At 37.3% G+C, this 20,961-nt stretch overlaps 1 protein-coding gene across 1 annotated transcript in view; it reads left to right on the forward strand.

Annotated features, from left to right (window-relative positions):
* The window catches only part of ANO4 (anoctamin 4), a 116,153-nt gene that overhangs the window by 23,285 nt on the left and 71,907 nt on the right, over positions 1 to 20,961 (forward strand). The window contains exon 4 of the mRNA XM_053978136.1: positions 926 to 1,084. Within this exon, the coding sequence (XP_053834111.1) occupies positions 926 to 1,084 (159 nt within the window). The remainder of the gene's footprint in view (positions 1 to 925; positions 1,085 to 20,961) is intronic.

Genomic DNA, 20,961 nt, shown 5'->3' on the forward strand with positions numbered 1-20,961 from the left:
TGACATGCAATTTCAACTTGTCTGAAAGTGAAAGCTTAAACTCTGGGCAGAACTTGTATAATGTAGAAGTAGTGTTAAATTGTGAGGAGGATCTGTAGAGAGTTTAATCTCATGACTTACTGGAAAAAGATCAGTAGTTTAGTCTTTGGTATCTCAGGAGAGTGACCTGTTCATCCTCTTATTAACAGTGAAATCAAGTTGTGTTTTTCTGTCAGACCAAACATTTGAACAGGCTTTTTATTATGTTTTTTAAAGAAAAGAGTCAGTATTTATTGCTTTTATTGATTTGATGTGCCGCTACACCTAACACCAGTAATTCTTTTCAAATCCATCCTCAGCTATTCCTTAAGCAAGGAATATTCAGTAGTTAGTTTGATGAGGTATGGTGAGGTCAGTACAGAACCTTCATATTGCTGTCTGTGTCCTACGGGGCAAAGTAATGAAAATCTCCGTGCCAGGTTTGAGTGTTTCTTACTGCAGTAAATGATAATGATAATGTTAATGTTCACTCTTTTCACATGTACAAAGACATTCAGCCATACTAAGTTCTTAATTTTAAATTTATGCTTCAGTAACACTATTCTCTGCTCTATTTTATTAGTAAGAAATTATTCCTAACTTTATGGAGAGTGGTGGGAGAGGGAAGTTCGCTTGTGTTTTCTATTCTCTCCTATCCCATCCCCATATGTCCAAGCATTTTCCTAAGACCTCCTGATGCCCCTTAAGATCCCCTTAAGTAGGGAAGTCTGTGCTCCTCTCAGATGAAGTCAGAAGCGCTGTATGTGAAGAGCCTAAAACTTGAACAGTTGGTTGTGATTCCTTATCTTTCCTGTTGAGTATTACTGAAAACCAATGATTCAAACAGCAATGCAGCAATTATCAAGGAAAATTAACATTACTGAATGGCTTGATTTTCTCTTTCCAGGAAGTACCTGATAAGAACAAAACCAATGGACTATATTTTAGAGATGGGAAATGTCGGATTGACTACATCCTTGTGTATAGAAAATCTAATCCACAGACAGAGAAGAGGGAAGTATTTGAGAGAAATATCAGAGCAGAAGGACTTCAAATGGAAAAAGAAGTAAGAGATATTCCTTAAAAAAACTTTCACGTTGAAGCTATATGGAATCTGGGGGTATGATTTGCTTACTCTGAAACTCCTTCACTCTGTTGTAGCAGTAGAAAAATGCTTTTAAGCCTGCCTAAATATAGGCCAGAGCAGTGCAAAAATGTAGCCTAAAGGAAAATCAGACACAGGGATTGAAGGCCAAAACAGGCCATTACAGACATCTTTTTCCATCTTATGCACAAGTAGGCCACAGAATTTCATCTGGTGTGCTGTGCAATACTAAAAAACAAGTGCTGGGTTTGAATGGCCTGAATTCTACTGAGTGCAATCCATATTTCTGCATCACATTTTCTTCTAGCTACATGCTCCACTATCTGCTGAGGCTCCTGGTACTCTTTCCAGAGACCTAACTAGATCCCTGGCTTCCTTTATCTGTCAGCTTAGGCAAAGAGGCGTGAGAAGTATTTTAGTTGGTTGAAAACAAGCTTAAAGTTTCTCCTTCTGTCTTAACCCTAAGCATTGAAATAATTGGGCAGTACATATGAACCATTTTTATCTACGTTATTTCCATTATAATGTCCTAAATCGGTAGACCCTTTATGGACGAGAGTGTAGAAATTAATGCAAAGTCTCTAAAATTTATTGGTATGTTAGGTAGCAAGCAAGGTTTAAAGAGATCATATCTGTTTTGCCAAACCTATGATCTTCCTTAAACTTTGATAATGTGCTTAACCTGGGCTTAAGCCTCGCTTCCATCCAGAATAGGTATTGCTTAGTGTTTACTTTTATTTGTGCCTGGTGGACTCACACTCATGCTAATATGCATTGTCATGCTGCCAGTGATGGAAATAGAAGAGGAATTTTCAGGTTATAGGCTTTGATCAATTATGTAGGTGTTACACATTATCTCCCTTTTTTCCACTGAATTCTCGGTACATGTGTAAATATTCTGTCTGTGTTCTTGACGTGCACACTTCTTTGGAGAACACTAGGGAGGAAAAAAGGGAAGCCTTTTAAGAGAAATTAAAATTTTTCTTTTCTTTAAATGTTTTTGATTGAACATAAGTACTGTATGTGCCTATGTACTGTATTACTGTGTATGTAAGTGTATTAAGAGCATTTTACTGGTTACACCAAAAGTTACCCTAACCTATTCCTTGAAATAAGCTGGAAGTCATCATCTTCAGTGCTGCAGTACTTGATAGATGTTTTCAATGCCAGAGATAGTTCATTATTACATTTCCTGTATACATGCTGCTGTAGGAGTTGTAACCCAACATTCAAGAACATGGGAGTGTTGCTGCAGCTATTCACCTTCACATCCTAGAACTCTGCCCTGCTTCCACCAGGAGAGATGCTGACAAAGTCTCTAAAATTTGGGCAGTGTAGAAAACGAATGGGGAAGGAATCCTCCCTATTAATACGTATGTCCAATGGTTTCAAATAAATTTTTTCCTACTTTGTGTTTTTTGCAGATTTATTACTGTGCTAAGGTCAGCAGTGGAAGCTATGAAATCACTTTGTATTTTAAGTATTATGAAACTTATTGCAACATTCTGCGCTGAAAACTTTTTCAAACTGATGATTTAAGCGCTTGCTATAGAGGTTTTTTTTTGGCTTTCAAGAACATTTATTTGGACTTTGCTGCCTAGGCTGCATGAGTGATCTGCCAATTTGATTATTCATTTCAGTTTCTATTTTGCTAGTGACATGCAGTTTTATTTCTTACTAATCTCATTTGCCCTTGGTGTGACTTCTTGCCAGCATCAGTAATCGTACATTTTCTAAACAGAGAATGATCAAAATGAGGTTGTGCTACATGATTTGGGCTAATATTTTTAAAATCAAGGGTAGCAGTATTTTTTGACCTAAAATTAAACCCTAGCATGTACATTTTATGATCACATTAGTTTCTAAATTTAATTAGAATCCTGAAGGAAATATGTACATTCTTAGTACACTCCCTCCCCCATCCCCAGAGATTAAGAACAGTACTGCATAACACTAGCTTTAAACTAATCTGAGTGATCACCTAGTGTCTAGATTATTTCTCATTATTTTTACTTCTCCCATTTTTGAGACTACACATAATTTTGAGTGTTAATTCTGGAAAAATTTAACTGCAGTTTTTTTTTCAAGTTGTTCACTTGCAATATACTGCTTCCACTGAAAAAAAATTTTGCTCCCAGATAAAACAAGAAAACTACCTATTGCTTTGGCCACAGAACATATTCAGAAGCAATAGGTAGTAACTGTTGGACTGAAAGAAATTTTTTGCCTTCTGTGAATTTTGTGTGGTTGTTGGTTCATTCTCCTTTGGCTCCCAGCTGTTCATATCTTGGCATTCGATTGTGTTAGCCCTGTCCTTTTAACGTGAAACCATTGGCAGAGAGGAAAACTTACAGAGCTATCCACACTGCAATTTCAAACCCATATGCCTCACTGCAGGGAGGGAGAAGTGCACTGCAGTGGCTCACTGACAAGTACAGCACAGTGAAATTCCCAAGAAGTGGTGAATGCAGGGAGCAGTGCTCACTTAGCAGTATGAAATGAGAAAGTGAATTGAAACAAATTCACAACAGCTGAGATAACTTCAGGCACAATGTCAAGATCATGTAACTGAGAAAGGTCTGAACAGATATATGTTTCTAACTCTGAGAAAAGGTGATAATGTTTTGCAGATATTCCCCAACAAATTCACACTCACAGTCTTCAACTGTACCACACCACTCTGCCTTGGAAGTTCTGCCAGATTTGATGCTCAGTACATACAGTAATAAAGAATTAGGAGATCCTAGACCAAGGAACAGTTAATTAAAATAATGAAAATTTTAACCAAAACAAAATTAAATAATAGAGAAAAAAATGAAACATTTTTAAAGAATGAAAAAAATTAAAAATAGTAAAAATAAAATTAAATAGCAAAAATTTTTAATTGAAAGCAACACTCAAAGGGTAAATGCTAATTGAGTGGTATGGCACAAGTCATTTTATGATGCTTCTTCCTGCTTTTCTGTGTATATTGGTTCTGGATAGGATGAGTGTGTTGACCCTGTCACAGCCTGACACTTCCAGACCACATCCAACACATGTGATCACATGCAGATATGCTCAAATAAGGTAATCAAAAATGTAGTTAATTCCTGGAAAATAGATCACATTTTCTTTTCAGCCAGGTGAAACATTTCCTCTCTTGATTTATTCTCTTTTCCAATGTATCACAAGTGAGATAAGTTACTATGATATCCTGGCTCTGGGATCCTCGATGATGATGCTGCTCTCATTTTTCAATACTCTTTGAAAAAGACTTATGTGTGGGGAAAATGGAGAGGACAGTCTCCAAGTGGAGCATGTTCTTATGGGAGATGAGGTACCAATCACACTGTAAGTTTGTAGGCACTGATACCATCTGTAAACATCACATGAGTCTCATCCCTTCCAGAACTGGTGGGCAAAAGGTTAACAGAGTGCTACTGTCCACATTCTGATGGTATGTTTCAAATTTATCTTAATACAATATAAACCTGAGACTTAGATCGACCCGCTGACATGCAGAAGAGAATTACTTGTGAACACTTTTATGTGAAGAGAAAATATGGATAGTGTCTGTCATTCCAAATTAAATGTTCCTCCCTGTGGCCCAGCAATTTCTGGAAAACCTGTCTTTTTGAGAGAGAATGAAGAGTCAGAATTACTTAGAGCCCATGATATTTTTCACAAATTTATTTTATAAATTTAACCTCTTGGCCAAAATCTGGAGAAGTACCCTTTTCCCAAACTATTCCTGCAGCATGGATTACTGTTTACCTGTCCTAAATGACCAGGTAGAACTCAGTTGCTGTCAAGAGTATCTATGCAGTTCTGGTACACTAATACAGTATTGCAGCTATGTTTCAGTAAGATACTTTAAACTATACCGTGATAGTAGGTCATGCATGGAGGAAGCCAACATGCAGCAGCTAACTTGTATTACTCATTCACTTGCAAACTTTTTAAACTGCACTGTAAAGTAATGCAAATACAGAATAGGGGTGAGAAATTTATGCTGGATGAACAAACACAGACCACACTTGCATGTGTAATTTGTATAAGAGAAAAAGAAGTCATCTTTCATTTAACTAAAAACAGTGTATCCTAAATGAATCTGATATTGGGCTAGGATCTGATCATGTAGCCTTAGGAACAGACTACATTTAGTTTGAACATAACATGATTTTTTTTTTGTTTTTCTATTTCTCATGACTACACTAAACTATGTCATACAGAGTATTTCTATTATTAAATGGACTTGATACATTATGCTTAATGATTGTGTTCAAAGTTTTAATTTATAGATTATAAGTTGATTTCCTGCAGTTTACTTGAAAAAGCAATTGACAGACAAGTAGAGAGTGATAGAAGTGTAGTAAATGGGAACTATCCACATGAGTAGTGAAAATAGCATTCAGGCCTTTTATTTTATTTATTTTGTATATTTATGGTAACAAATGTCTCAGTATAAAAGCAATTAACTATTTTAAACCAATAGCATTCCTTACTGCCCGGGAAAGCTGGACTCCTCACAGCTACTGCATGCAGAATGTGCTTCAGAAACTAGCTTCAGATATTTTACAAGTAACAGCCAATCCATTTGGACTTCTGCTGGCACACTGATCTTTGCATCTCCCTGATAAATGATGTCAGTGTAGTGCTGCTCCAGCTTTTGGAAGAATCCAAGTTGTGGGTTTTTGTGTAACATGCCTGATTAGAAATTTAAACTTTGCCACCATAAGTGTCAAGCTGTCACCAGGGCACCTCTAATTGCATTTGCTCCGTGCCTCAAGCAGCAGCTGACATTTCTGGTGCAACATCTGGCAGCAAAAACACAGCTGTTCTATACAATAGGCAGTAGAAATACATAATAGGTGTTCTTTGGGGAAAACCCAAAAGGACAAGAAAGAAAAGCACAGTATAAGCTTTAGTTGTGTTGTATGAAAAAATATCTATTAGTGGGTATACTCTGAGTCTTAAGTTATGTTAACATGACCCTAGAAGTTATATTTTGAAATATTTTTCAATAGTTGATGAAATATGATCACAGAACACTATTATTTCATGACTTTTCAAGTTTGCAAGCAGATGTAGCTAGGTTTCTGAAGAGCCAGTAATAGCTGTGTAAAGCAGTTTCTTTTAATGTAGCTGTAACTTCATGCTAATGGGGCAGGACATAAGAAGCTAGAAACATGTATTCAGTAAGATACTTATATTTAGCAGCAAGTTGGAGTCTGCTTTCAAGATGATGAATGTTGAGAGATATTACAGATGACAGAAAGAGCACGCAGAGTATCTCTGTGACTTTTAGCACATCCCTGAGTGTAAAAGGAAAATAGACCTATGACCATGTCAAAGTGAGGTAAAATTTAGAAATAAAGACCAAGGAAAAAGCTAAGAACTTCAAAGACTGAAACTTCTGAGCACTAACTGTGTTCAGAAAGTGATGATGTGAAAGAGACATTATAATCAACAGCTATTGCTTCTGAACTTAATTAAATACTATCAACTTTCTGGAAAAAAAATGACACCTACTCTTTTTTGTTGTTGTTAGTACTGCAGAAGCAAAACAGTTATGAGAGACTGATCTGCTTTTTTCTGGTTTGTGCGTCATCAGTGCAATTGTTCATGAGATTCCTGTTACATAAACCTTTTTTTTTCTGATTGTGATTCATGGGGAGAAAAGAATTGAGCTGACTTCCAGACCCCAAGTGGTGCTTGCAGATCTTAGAAAAGGTGTTTTATAAATGTAGCTTATGTAATTTGGTTCTGTGAACCGCACACAATAAAATCTCAGTGCCTTTATAGCTGATTCCAAGTTTGTTTTTCAGTTATGACTTCAGCTTATCCAGTTATTGAAAGAACAATAACTTTTTTGTATTTTATTGCTCCTATAGATGTAATTCAATCAACCAGGCATACATTTTAAACCAGAGTCCTTAGTCTATAGTCAACTGACTTTTTACGGCTTGCCAGGAGAGTTTGTGTGGTAGCCAGGAGCAAGCTGCAGGTCAGCTGGAAAATCTTTTCCTGACTGATAGTTTTTATTTGGTGCTCATATCCTTTCCCTGTCATGTTGAGCTTACTCTGCACGTATCAAAAGCACCCATCCACTATAGAAAAGGGTGGCTAGGGAAAGCTTCCACCTCTGAAATTATATCAGCTGTCCTCTGAGCTTTTTGACAGAGAGAAAGATAGCTATGAGCATGCCTATGTGAGATACGTACTAGGAAGCACTGGGATAATGGTGAGAGTGGTGATTATCCCTTCTATGCATGCATGGTAGGTCAAGCAACATGCAGGGTGTCACCTATGGCTAACAGATTTCCTTTAGACCAAACTGCCATTTGGACAAAACTAGGCTTTCTTGATCTTTGGAGAAGATGAGACCTTTTATTGGGTTTGCATGGCAAGATTTTGGTGGTAAGTGGGGCTACAGGGATGCCTTCTGTGAGAAGCTGTTAGAAGTTTTCCTGACATCTGCCAGAGCCAGTGACACACAGATCCAAGATGAACCTGCTTTTGGCCAAGGCTGAGCCTGTCAACAACAATGGTAGCACCTCTGTGATAAAGTATTTATAAAGAGGAAAAAGCCTGCTGCAGAACAGCAGCCAAAAGAGAGGAATGAAAATATGTGAGAAGAACAACTCTGCAGACACCAAGGTTGGTGAAAAAGGAAGAGGAGGAGGTGCTCTAGCTGCTGGAGCTGAGATTCATCTGCAGCTCATGGTGCAGACCGTGGTGAGGCAGTTGTGTCCCTGCAGCCCATGGAGGTCCACAGGAGAGCAGATATCCACCTGTAACCAGTTGAGAACCCCACACTGGAGCAGGTGGATGCCCAAAAGGAGGCTGTGAGCCTGTGCGAAGTCCACACTGGAGCAGGCTCCTGGCAGGACCTGTGACCTCCTGGAGAGAAGAGCCTGTGCTGGAGCAGATTTGTTGGTAGGACTTCTGACTCATGCAAGAGACCCACACTGGAACAATCTGTTCCTGACAGACTGCATCCCATGAAACAAACACATGCTGGAGAAGTTTGTGAAGAACTGCAGCTTGTGGAAAGGACCTAAGTTCAAAAAGTTCGTGGAACACTGTCTCCTGTGGAAGGGACCCCACACTGGATCAAGGGAAGAGTGTGAGGAGTCCTCCTCCTGAGGAGGAAGGAGCAGCAGAGAAACACGTAATGACCTGACAGCGGCCCCCATTCCCTGTCCTTACATACCACTGGGTAGGAGGAAGTAGAGAAAAGCTGGAGTGAAACTGAGCCTGGAAAACAGAAGGGCTGGGGGAAGGTGTTTTAAGGTTTGGTTTTATTTCTCATTATCCTATTCTAATTTGATTGATAATAAATTAAACTAATTTCTCCAAGACAAGTCTGTTTGGCCCATGATGGTAGCAGGTGGGTGATTTCTCTTTTTCCTTATCTAGACCCGTGAGCTTTCTCTTTGATTTTCTCCCATGTCCTGATGAAAAAGGGAGTGATGAAGTGCCTTTAGTGCGTATCTGGCATGCAGCCAGGGTCAACCCACCACAGGTGTAATTCAATGTTACCCCACTACTGTGACCAGTATCAAAAATTCATAGCTTTCATAGACTCTTGTAAGTTGTTTCAGTGTCTCACTTTTCTGATCCCATTATTCAATATGTAAATATCTACAGCTAATGAACTTACAGTACTAATTATGCAGCCTGCAGGCTCTGTATTTTCATAAGCAGCATAACTATAATTATTAGCAGGTGCAGTTTGTTATTTAATGTTTTAAGCACTGTGGCTGATTGTAGCCACAAATCAGGGACAGGGACATCAACATGACATAAACTATGCCTGCAAAAGGGGAACCAGACTGAAATGCAAACCTTACCACAAGCAATATAAATGAAAGTGCTTCCAGCTATTTAATTTTAAACATTGGGCTATTCATTTCATCCCAATTCAGCCAGAGCAAGTGGAAATCAGACTGGTCTTATTATATAATACACATAGCAAAAGGAGTCAGCAATATTTTACAGAAAAAATGTGTTGGTACAAGCAGAACAATGTCCTTTCCCAGGGAGTGTTCTGTAAAAAAAAAAAACCAAAAAAAAACCAAAAAAAAAACAAAAAAAAAAAAAAAAAAAAAAAAAAAAAAACAAAAAAAAACACATGGTCACTAAACAGTAGAGAAGTTTCCAGATGCTTGAACTTCTCAGGGAAAAGTTTTAGATTTTGGATGCTATGTCCACCGTACAGCACAATGGCAAATTAGAAAATAAAAATTAAGGAGATAAATGAAAGTCTGGATAGATAGGGTCTGAATTCAAATTACAGAATGCAGTTCTTAAATGTCTTGATTATCTGAGGAAGACCATAAATTAATATGTTTCTGAGTTGACAAGTGCCAGCCTTTAACAGGGCTTTGTAAAACTAGTACACTAAGCAAATGTTGCTGAAAACTTGATCCACTTTTCAAAAAAAAAAAAGGCTTTTTCAAGGAATAGGGAGGTAATACAGAAAATACATAGGTAACTGAATAGGAATTTAAAAGCCACTGACATACTTCTTTCAGGAACAGGTAAAATTTCTTGTCAAAGAGTTTACTGTCATCAACATCCACAAATCAGAACACCAAAAATCTTTTGAAGGAAAAAAACCAGACAGGCAATAGATTAAGAAAAAAATATCACAGTTATATATGAGATATCCCCTATATGTCAAAAATCACCTTTACCAGAACTGGTCTTAAACAGAAATTATTTTTGAGGTACTGTTTCACCTGCCAGCAACATCAGGAATAAGCATAATGCATAAGGCTACAATCACTTAATACACAGTAAGAGTTTTCATTGTCCAAAGGTGACATGACTGGTTTGCTGCAACACTCCCTTACAGTAATGGCTTAATAAGCAAAAATCTAAAGTTGTCTCTAGGGAACAGAAAGACAGAGAATATATAAACCCATCAGTAGGCTTTGTGTTCTCATTTTATGTTAATGATTTTGATGTTGAACTTGTCTTGAGAAGACAGCACGGTATTTGCAGCATTATGCATCTAAGACAAATAGTACTGATTGGTCTCAGGGACATTTACATCTTCCCCTAAAGCCTTAGGTGGTGTGGGGCTGCTCCTCTGAAAGTAGTGCCAAGAGGGAAGCATGAACCTGGGAAGGACAGTTCCCTTTGTCACTGCTCTTGGCACAAGGACTCCAGGCCCTCTCATTGTCTGATTTTCTTTGTTATACAGAGTTAAGTCAGTGATGGAGCAAGTGGAGCATTGGTGCTCTGTGCCTTGAATTAACTGTATCTCACTTGTGGGGACAAAACAAAATAGAACTAATTACATCAGGTCTCAGCTTCCTTGAAAAAGACCTTTCAATTTATGGGTCTCTGGGCCCAAATGAAATGCAGAATTATCCATGCATATTTACATATTTGTTTCTTGCTGCTTGAGTGGTAATGAAGTGGTATTGTAAATGAAGTTTTAAAAAGCCTGACCTGAGGGAAAAATGCTTCTGAGATAGCCACACTAGCTGAAACTTCTGTCAGCCAGTTAGTCATGTCCTTCTGTTTAAAGTCTTATCTGGTTTACAAAACTCTCTTCTGTGCATAAATTATCTTTTATTTTGTTATCTGAAACCTCTTGAAAGAATGTGTAAAAGTGCATTTTAGACAAAACAGCGAAAGCCCTTTTGTTTCTTCTTGGAGCTCTTCATGGTACTGTACTTACTACTTGTCTTGTTTTTGTTAATAGAGTCAAATAGACTTTTCCATTTATAAGATTGACTCTCCTTTCTTAAAATATAAGAACTTTGTGCTTATTTTTTTGTTTAAAAGCCATCTCTTACACTTTTTTAAACTTCAAATTTTTTCAGAAAGAATAAAGCCTCCACAGTGAAAATAGATAGGAGAATAAAATGGAAATATATACACCTGGAAACCATGATACTTTGTCTTGCAACATGCAAAATTCATGTTCTTCTCCTCAAGAAATTTGTCTTTTCATATTTGGACTTCTGTATCTTTTTGTGCCTTAAAAGTTAATAATCTATTCTGTGACCTCATTTTCTGGGGAATCTGGAGAAGTTCCAGAGTGCTGGTGGGAAGGCAGGTCTGAAGGTCAACTTGGTGAAGCAGAGCTGTCACCAATGCTAGATCAGGATGGCCATGGCTTTTTTCTATAGAATTCTATAGGTTTTCTATAGATAACAGCCTGGCCCTTCATCACTAGAGTTCTTGAAGTTGTGCTGTGAATACTCTTGCTATTGGAAACGGTGACTTTCTGAGACAAGATTGGATTAAACAAATGTCCTGAAACAGCAGTTGAGAGAATAGAAGCTGTGATTTTTAGAACATTCCAGGTCAATGTTCTTGTGCAAATTTATGGATTTTATCATCATTAGCTTCAGAAATTCACAGGAGAGAAGAATTCAAGTAATGAAATACAGAAAGTACTGACCAAATTCAAGAGGCCTTTTAAAGTACAGAGGACACTGATGGGAGGCTTTGTTATTTAAAGATCTGCATTTGCCAATGTCTTCTCTGTGGGAAGAATGAATAGTGTGGGATGGGGGAAATGGATGGCAGCCAAGGCCTTGTACAATGTTCCGAATCAAATGCTGCTGCTGTGATGTGTCCCAGACAGCTGAGCAGAGCACTAGAGGAACCCATGAAGGTGCAGTTGTAGGCAGTAACTTGTCTCTGCTACTGCAGAAGTTGATGCGGGTGCTGAGGAACAGGAGTCCAGGAAAAACAAGATGGTTTTACTGCAAAGCCCCAAGAGGAAAAAAAAAAAAAAAAAAAAAAAAAAAAACCAACATAAACAACATATTGACTGTAGCTGTCGACAATGTACATCATCTGACTAGGTAGGAACAAGCCCTTAATATGCATCAGTTCATCTCATTCTGAGGAAAATAGAACAAATAAATTACACCTTGAAGGTGCCTGTTCCTCTCCATTGCAGGCATCTAAACTTAGTTGCCCTGAATCACACCTGTGGTGTCTTATCCTTGGGAGTAAGCCTTCAGGGAACTTCTCAGGATCAGTGGGCTCAGAGACATGATAGTGCCAATGTTTTAATGCAAATATAGCGGCCTGCCAGTATCCAGCAGGGAAAACTGGGTCATATACCTGTCACACATCATATCTATAAACTACTCAAAATAAGCTTTTTTGTTTGCCCTCTGTCCAGGTGTTATCTATAGATTTATATTAATAGATCTGTGGATTGCAAGATCATCCCCAATACTGGTATAATGTAAATTATGCAACTAATGGAATTGTGTGTCAAGTGAAAATTTCCATTCTAAAACCCCCAAGCTATGGAATGGATTAATGTTTCTGCAGTTTTTCCATTATTTGACATTTTTTGTTCTTTGATGTTTTGACTGGCAATTGGTGACTGCTTGCCAAGCTGATTTACATTTCCATCTTGGGCTGGATTTTCGTCTGTCTTATGAAAAAAAAAAAAATTAATGTCTCCTACTAATGTATTATTCCAGCCAAAAGGCACAACATAAAAGTTATTTGGGAAAGGTGAGCGCTTCAGAGTTTTGGGAAAGGGGGGAATTTGGAATGATGGTGAGAAAGCATAAGAGGACACTACAATCAGAATGTGGAGGCATATCCACATTAAGTCATGGCAGATATGTAAGAAAAGCCCCCTTCTCATTGTATAGTTCCCACTATAAAAATGTGACTATGAAATCACTTTGGAAATACAACACAAGCCCTTAACATCTTGAAACAATTGTCTTGTATTTATAGAGAAGGTCTTAATAGAATACAGCAAAGGAGAAAGGCAAGCAATTAATAATCACTAGTATGGATTAGACTCAGCAAAGAGTTTTAGCTGAGGAAAGCAAAACATTTTGAATATGTGAAAATATTTCATTTAATCAGATTCAGGATTAAATACCTCATATTAAAATACTGTACTAGTTGTTAAAAATGCTATCTTTACAAAAGAGAAAAGAGATATAATCCAGTGAAATACCAAAACATTCTATTTTGTATCGACAGTTTTTTAAACTAAATCAATGTGAAAATTTTCACCTGTTTCCTGACAAATTTTTGGATACCTTGTCCAATTTGCTCCATTTTCATAAAATTTATTCCATTTGGTGTTGCAGCAAAATATTTTTCTCTCTTAAATGGCATCACAGCTGATCACTGGAATGTCCATACAGGACTAACCATGCCTCGCTAGCAAAGCTTTTATATGCTATCTTCTTAATTCATTTCATAGATTACTTGTAGAGCATGAAAGGATATTTTCCATCAGACAATATGTCACATAAAAGAAAACCTCATTTCCTAAACTCATGACTAGATTCTTGATGCAAGAACGATCTAACATAAGCCTTTGCAATCAGGGTCTCTGGACCAGAATTTTATTTCATGTGATTACAGAAAAGTAAAATTAGATCAACAGCCTGGGAAATAGTGCTGGGCCACAATTTGCTTCAGGTCTCCTCAGGATGTACTTGGACATGAATGGATTATTTGCACTTACATTCCTTATCCTGTGTTCCGAGATTATCACAGTCAGTTCCTGCAACAAAAATGGGGACACTACGGCAAAGTCCTGGAGCAGTGTCAACAAACTATTACCAATATCCAAAAGCACTGATCTTTTTCATTGTGTTACTCTTGAGCTCCTCACCTCTTGTATTTTGAGTTAAGTGTATGCTTCTAACAAAGGGAAGATATGTTTCTGGTGGCCTTAACAGCTAAATTTTGATCTTGAAGCCTATAAGACTGAAGATCTCAGAAAGCAATTTTAAGTAAACTAATAACATATTCCATAGTAAGTGCAGCACACAGATACTGTTGGAACTCTGAAGGATATCAGATGTACTTGAAGAAACATATACTTTTAATACCACTTTTGCCTGAGTCCTCTGTGATTTTTATCAAATAGCTCTTTATTGATTTTAGTATGGTGAAAGCAAAATATGTGTGTGTGGATGTGGACAAAGAGTTTAAGTATAGAACCATTTCTGCTTTCTTGACACGGTTTATTACAGTAATATCCACATGATAGCATAATATAGGGCTTCTCCTTTTATCCCAGGCTGAATCCCTCAGCCACTCACATATTCCTTACAGCCCCTCATGCCAAGTCCTAGAAATTCTTGTTTGGTGTTAGATAGGATAGACCTAAACCTCCTTTTCTACAATTTAATCCAGTTATTTCTTGCCTGATAGAGAAGAAAATTTGAGTGCAGTTCATTCTCTTCTTATTCATAACTATTTGTTACTTATTTTTAGAATGTTACTGTGGTCTCTGCTTAGCATTTTCTTTGGTGTTTTGAATTCCATCTGTGTTTTGAACAGTCTTTTTCCCCTAGGTCAAGTTTCCCAAATCTCTTTATCATTCTTATTGTCCTGCTCTTTCTTAATTAATCCGTCTATTTCTTACTCAGCCTGTACTTTGCACCCTGCTGAATAGCTATACAAAATAAAGGACTAGTGAATTTGAGTCCTGCATGCTCTTAATTTGATTTTTTTTTTTAATAATCTTCATGCACGTTATCCTATTCTGGCTTCTGTTTCTGCCTTCTATTCTTGATTCTAACAGTGATATTTTGTGTGTTCATCTTTTCTGCATTTAATTCTCCGCCACCTCTCTATCTTCTGTGCTACAAGAATGTGTTTGTCAGACACTAGACTGTAACATGAGAAGTCATTTACCTAAAGAACAGAGCATGGTTTCCCCTGCCCCATTTTCCTTTGCTCTTCATTATACATTAAAAATATTCATATGTTAGATAAGTGCATCACTTTAGGCACTTGGTGACATTTCCAACATTAGACTTTCTATTTTCTTGTCAGTGTTGCTCCCACTGCACTTTCCACCAACGATGTACAGTGGTGATGATTGCTCAGTTGTTACCCAGAGCTCTTTCCTTATTAGTATTTTGATATTTTCCTGTTAACCTTTCATGTTTTAAAGGGGAGATGGCATCTCTGTTAGATGAGGTCTTCACTTAAAATCTGACAGAAAAAAAATATTTTTAAGCTTTCAGTTTTCTCCCATGTTGTGCTTAAATACCATCTGGACAAAGTAAGAATCCCCATATTCTTGTTCCATTGGTAGTTAGGGAAATTTAGTATATTTGTATTTTATATGAGGTTCCTCCAGTTCAAAAGTTAAGGTGACTTCCTGCTACTTTTTCAAACTGAAGTTTTAAAAAATAGAGCTCTGTAATTTGTTGTGCTCCAGAGGCTGCTGTTGCAGAGATCTGACACTGGAGCTGCCTCCATCATACATCACACGCAGCCAGAATGATGGGCAGGACTAGCTGCCCTCTGTGGTGGTGAGAGGAACCTGGCAAGAGAAATGTGGCTTTGGCTGATCGGGAGATAAGCAAGCAAGATGCAGATAGGATTCTGGGGGAGGAGACAAATATGAGAAGGAAACAAACACTGAGAGAAGTATTTTTCACTTGTGTTTCTGGATATGTGTAAGACACAGAAAGGGGGAGAGAGAGTTGCTTTGAAATATTGTGCTGAAGAAATTAGTTAATTTTTGTAATATTTCAATCTTTGCTTTTTTGAAGATCAATATGGCAATTGTGAACAGTAGGGCAATAACATTATTTTAGAAAAGAAATTCACCAGCTGTGCTACTGTGATGATAACAATTCGGTTCAAAGCTTTCAGTCCCTAGTACCAAGAACTAGGAGAGGTATGTGCCATACAATTTTAATCTCATTTCTTCCCTAACCAATTCACCACTCTGCTCTGACATTCAAAAGAGGTTATGCATGACAGTGTATGTGTGTTTGTACTGCACAAGTAATTATAGTGACTCTGCAAAGTTGCATCAAATGATGCAAAGCACATTCCTACACTACATTTCTCTGACACGCTGGACATTATATTTTAAATATTTGACAGGAAAAACAGCCTGCAGTGTATGTGAAATTATAATACTCTAAGAGGTTGTTTGTTGAGATAATGTTCTGCAATTTGCAAAATTTTCCCTGTTGTCTAGTGATGTAACACTAATAGAACTTCCCTCCAATATTAAAATATCTTTTATAATATTCATTGGGCCCCAAATGCCATGTTTTTAAGAAAATTCCTTTCAAAAAATGATTATTATCTATAGAGCCATTGATGTATGAACCATATTGACTTATTTCAAAAATTATCTATTGGAATTATAATTTTCCTATCAGGAAATCTCTGTAATAGAAGAAAATGTCTATCACAGGACACCCATACAGAGCTTGAAAAACTGGGATTATTAAGTGAAGTGAGATATTAATTTTATTTCCATGTTACATTTCTCTACTCCGCTGTAGAAGAGAACAAAAGAGCTTGCTGTAAGCATACGCATTCCAGAGGTACAATAGATGAGAATTTCAATTCTACTCCAAAATTTTGCACTGAATAAAAGGATCTGAATAGTACCACAGAGCCAAAACCTCTTTTGTAACTTCTGTTTCACTTATGGGCTGTGAATTCTCTGCTGCAGCTCTGAGAGGCACAGCCCTTATAAAAGATGTGCAAAATACTTAAAAAAAAAATTCTAGAAATATTTATCGCTCAATAGATAAAAAATTCATTTGTACTTTCCTAAGCTGAACAAGCTGCCTTTTGTAAGCTGGAGGCTTCTTAAAGATAGTAATATTTTTTTTTATCCCTAGAGAAGAACAGTATGGTCTATTCAGTAAAGAATCTTCATTTTAGCAGTTTCCATGGTACAAGTGAATTTGGAAAGGGGGATTCTTTTTCAATGTATGTGTTACTTATGGCCTTCATTTCACGCATCATAGGCATCTCAAAACCCAAAATTTTTCTGCAAACAATTTCAGGGTTAATACCACCTCTTTGCAACATATGCCATCGGACCAAAACTAACATTATCTCATGTGATAGTGACGCTCTTTCAAGAAAAAGAGGACTGGTTTGTTCTCTGCAACTCCTCTCATTAAATCTGCATGTCAGAGCTCTGAACTCCGAGAGGAAATCCTCTCTGTGCTCTATCACATTTATCTGAACCATTAAGATACTGAGCTCCATCTGGTGCTGTTTTGCTCTTCTGTGTCATACAGGAGGTGTTTTCATCCGGCACCTTATGTCAGTAGGCACACTGGGAGCAGCAATAATTGATCAATAGCAGAGCTCATGTTTAGGAGTCTGCCTTGACAATTCATTGTTCCATGTATGGGCATTGCTTTATCACAATAAATTAGAACATTCTGAAGCAAATTCATAATTTGCCCTTGTCATACCTCAGCCTTGTTTCATTTAAAGCATGTCTAACAAATGAAGGGATTTGTTCATGGATGCACAAAGGAGCCAGAGTTTTGCCTTCTTAGTTTAGAGACATTATGTATTTCAATTTCACCTTGTCTCCAGTTAGATTCTAATTACTCTATCTTTGTTTAAGAAAGTGGGGATTTTCTTCTGTTTCTGATGTGTGGGTTTTTAACATCAAATGGTCTAGTTACATAGAGGTTAAATTACTTTGAGCTTAGCTGAGCAGACAGGTCATAAATGTACAATCGTGTACCTCATCAATTATTAGAAATTTCCACTCTGCACTAGACTATGAGATTTCTTTTTATGATCAACATGAAATTGTGGTTTGCTGAAGACAACACATTAAGATGGATTTGCCTTTATCTCTTGGGGGTTTGTATTTAAATTTTGTGGGAAGTCTTATACAGTTTGAGAATGGTTTGGGATTTAAAAGGTCAATCTATCTAATTTTTTAATATGAATTGTGAATGAATATTGGTAATCAAGCCTATTCTCAACATCACATTTTGCTTTGGAAAGAACTTCCCTTTCTTGTATTAATAGTGGTATATCTGAAGAGATGGCTGCTCTACTATATGCTTTGGCATATTTAGAAGACTGCTTTCCTTGTAAAATTTTGTTTGCATCCTTTTAGTGTATCAGATCTCTTGAGTGCCTTAGTAAGACTACAAAATGCAGTTGCTCAGAAATGCACTTTGTCCATTTCATTAAAGAAATATAACAACTGTATAACAGTTTGTATGAAGTGGAAGAAGAAAGGGAAAATGTCTTGCTCATGTCTCTGCCTTTAAATGAGGAAGGGATGAAAGTTTTGCAGCAATGATTGGAACAATGTGAAATGAATTATTAGAAGATGGCTCCTTAAACTCTTTCCAGTTCTAATAATCATCACAGTAAGGTAAGTAAGGCACAGAAAACCGTGAGTTAGTTAGCTTGTTAACTCAACTGTTAGTTGAGTTAACAAGCATTTGAGTCACTCAGACTAGCAGAGTTTATGGGTAACTGTAACTGGTAGAGTTGTGAGTGATTCACATTCTTCTCATGCATCTTTCCCCTTCATTTAACTGGATCTTGGTTTTTCTTTGGTGCTATTTCTTCCCTGGAAAATGAGAAGCTGTATTTATTATGTCTGAGAAGGAGCAGTGAGAGTGCACTCCTGTGACTTTCCTGCAGAGCAGAGGCACATGTGTGTCCTGCACAGCCAGGAATGGTGCAGAAACCCACCCAGGTGTTGCCAGACCAAGCAGTTATCCTACTCATACCAGCATGGGACAGCACCCAAGATAATAAGCTGTGCTAACAAGCGTATGCATTACCCCATTGCTTCCCCTATGGCATGGGCTAACACCTCTGCCTGTAGTTACTCATGTAGAGGATGTGTAGCTGGATCGAAGAACTTGGGGCTTGTGTCATGTGAACTGAACTGAACTGACAGTGACCTTAAGAGTAGTCTCTTCCTCAGCTGTGCTCTGGATGAGCTCATGTGTATCTCCTTTTAGAAGGAATTTTGAGTTGCACCATCAAATACACAGCTGTACAGAGAGCTGCAGGGCAGTTCACTGCATCCTGGAAAGTGTGGGTGCTGAAAGGACTTTGGAGTCCAGATTGATAATCATGTATGTATTTCTTGTCTTCCTTGATTGTATGAGCTGAGAAACAAGACTGCAGAGGGAGTTGAACAACCAAAGAGCTTCACACTGCTGGAGCATGGGTAGGTGCTCAGAACCAGGGCTGCTGCCAACGCTTCTGAATCCACATGGAAATTCAGCTGTGACCTTTCTGTCCAGAGATACTCTGGTGCCCAGAGAGGTTGCAAGGTCTCTAGCCACAAAGATATTCAAGACTCCACAAACCACTCTAGTTGTCCCTGCTTAGAGCAGGAGATTTGACTAGTTGGCCTGTATTATTCTATGATGCAATAAGCAGCTTATTCAGTTTTCTCTAGGTTATGTGTATGAAAAAGCTATCATAAGCCTGCCTGCATTTTTTGTGTGTTTTATTAATTATCATGTTTGTGAATTTAACTTTTGGACGAAAAAAATAAACTTTTTCTTTACCAAAGCAATGTTTTTCCAATAAGCCTCTAAAAGTAAACATGAATATTTTATGGACAATTCATTAAATGTAAGTATTTTCTACTTCAAAAAATTATTAATGAAAAAGAAATCCATATTGGAAAAATATTGGCTTTATATTTTACACTTGGGATAAATCACAAAGAAAGTTGCCTTATATAATGTAGTTCAATTGTGTGATGAATTTTTAATGGCCTGTGATGTCAAAAGAAAAATTATGTAGTTAAGAGGCCTTTCTTTGGCCCATAAACAGTCAAAAAGATTTGATGATGTCAACTACTACTGTATAAAGTACTAACTTTTTTAATCTATAATTTGAGCCCATAAGTGATGTTTCAAGTAAAGAGACAATGTCAAATACCGTTTCCATAAGTAAAAGAGCACTATTCTGCCCAGAGATTTTAGCTATCTGCATTTTAAATCTGCAAATAATGATTTCACAAGTTTATAGTAATTTTCCAGTCTGAAGGAATTAAAGGACATTTGTCAGGTAAAATCCATATTATTAGCTATTTTGTCACAGAGATCTTACCCAGATGGGTCTAACCTGTATTCAGTATTTGCTGATGGAATTATCAAGAAATGTTTTATCATTACCTCACAGTAATGATAAAACAACCTTTTCCATTAAGATGGTCATGCTGCAGATAGTTCTAATTCTTTTCCCTCGGAAGTGCAGTCCAAGTCAGAGGATATTGTTTCCATGGTTGATTTAGTACATCTAAGTTACCTTACTGTAAGACCCATTCCACAGATTTAGATGACATTTGTCGGAATTAAAGACTTCCTTCTGATGTTGCTTCTTATCTTAAAGGAATTTGTATTTCTCTACTGCAGATTGTGAGCTCATCATTGCACAGTAAATTTGAGCAGTGAGATAGTATTTGCATTTTACTTCTACTCAAGTAACCTACCCTGTTCTTGAAGCTGTCCTCCCACTCACATATTTTTGCCTACATAGAAGGACATTGCAAGCATTTCCCCTTGTTCTGTTCCACAATTGAGATCCTGTCATATGCTGCCAGAAATTAAGCACTGTAACAATGACACCTGCTCTGAGCTGGATTAGATGACACATTGCCTGAGTGCTGGCAGGAAGCAGCCACCTGCCTGCATTACTAACTCCACTGGAGCAGAACCTCTGCAAGTACTTTGCAAAGTAAAAAAAAAAAAATAAGCTTTACTTCATCATATTTTGTCATGAGATTTCACATAAAAATCATTCTAAATTGTAATCATGTGCCTCTGTCTCCTTAGATCAAGTTATTCTACATTTCACATGTCAGCGTCCTCAAGTCAAAATTGCTTTTATCAACGGCTTCCTATTTTAACATAGGACTATCTTTTTTATTCTTATTTTCATCCTTACTTGACTTGCAAGAAACTCTTGCAAGTCAAAGGCTTCTTAATATCCAAATTAAAATGTGAACAATATATTCCCCTTTTTTCACTAAACCCATGCTTTTGTTGAAGGTACATGTGTGAAAAATATTGGCACTGTTATTCATTAGGTTCCTCAGAAGCATGAACGTG

This window comes from Vidua macroura, chromosome 5 (genome assembly GCF_024509145.1).
Source record: "Vidua macroura isolate BioBank_ID:100142 chromosome 5, ASM2450914v1, whole genome shotgun sequence".
Taxonomy (NCBI): domain Eukaryota; kingdom Metazoa; phylum Chordata; class Aves; order Passeriformes; family Viduidae; genus Vidua; species Vidua macroura.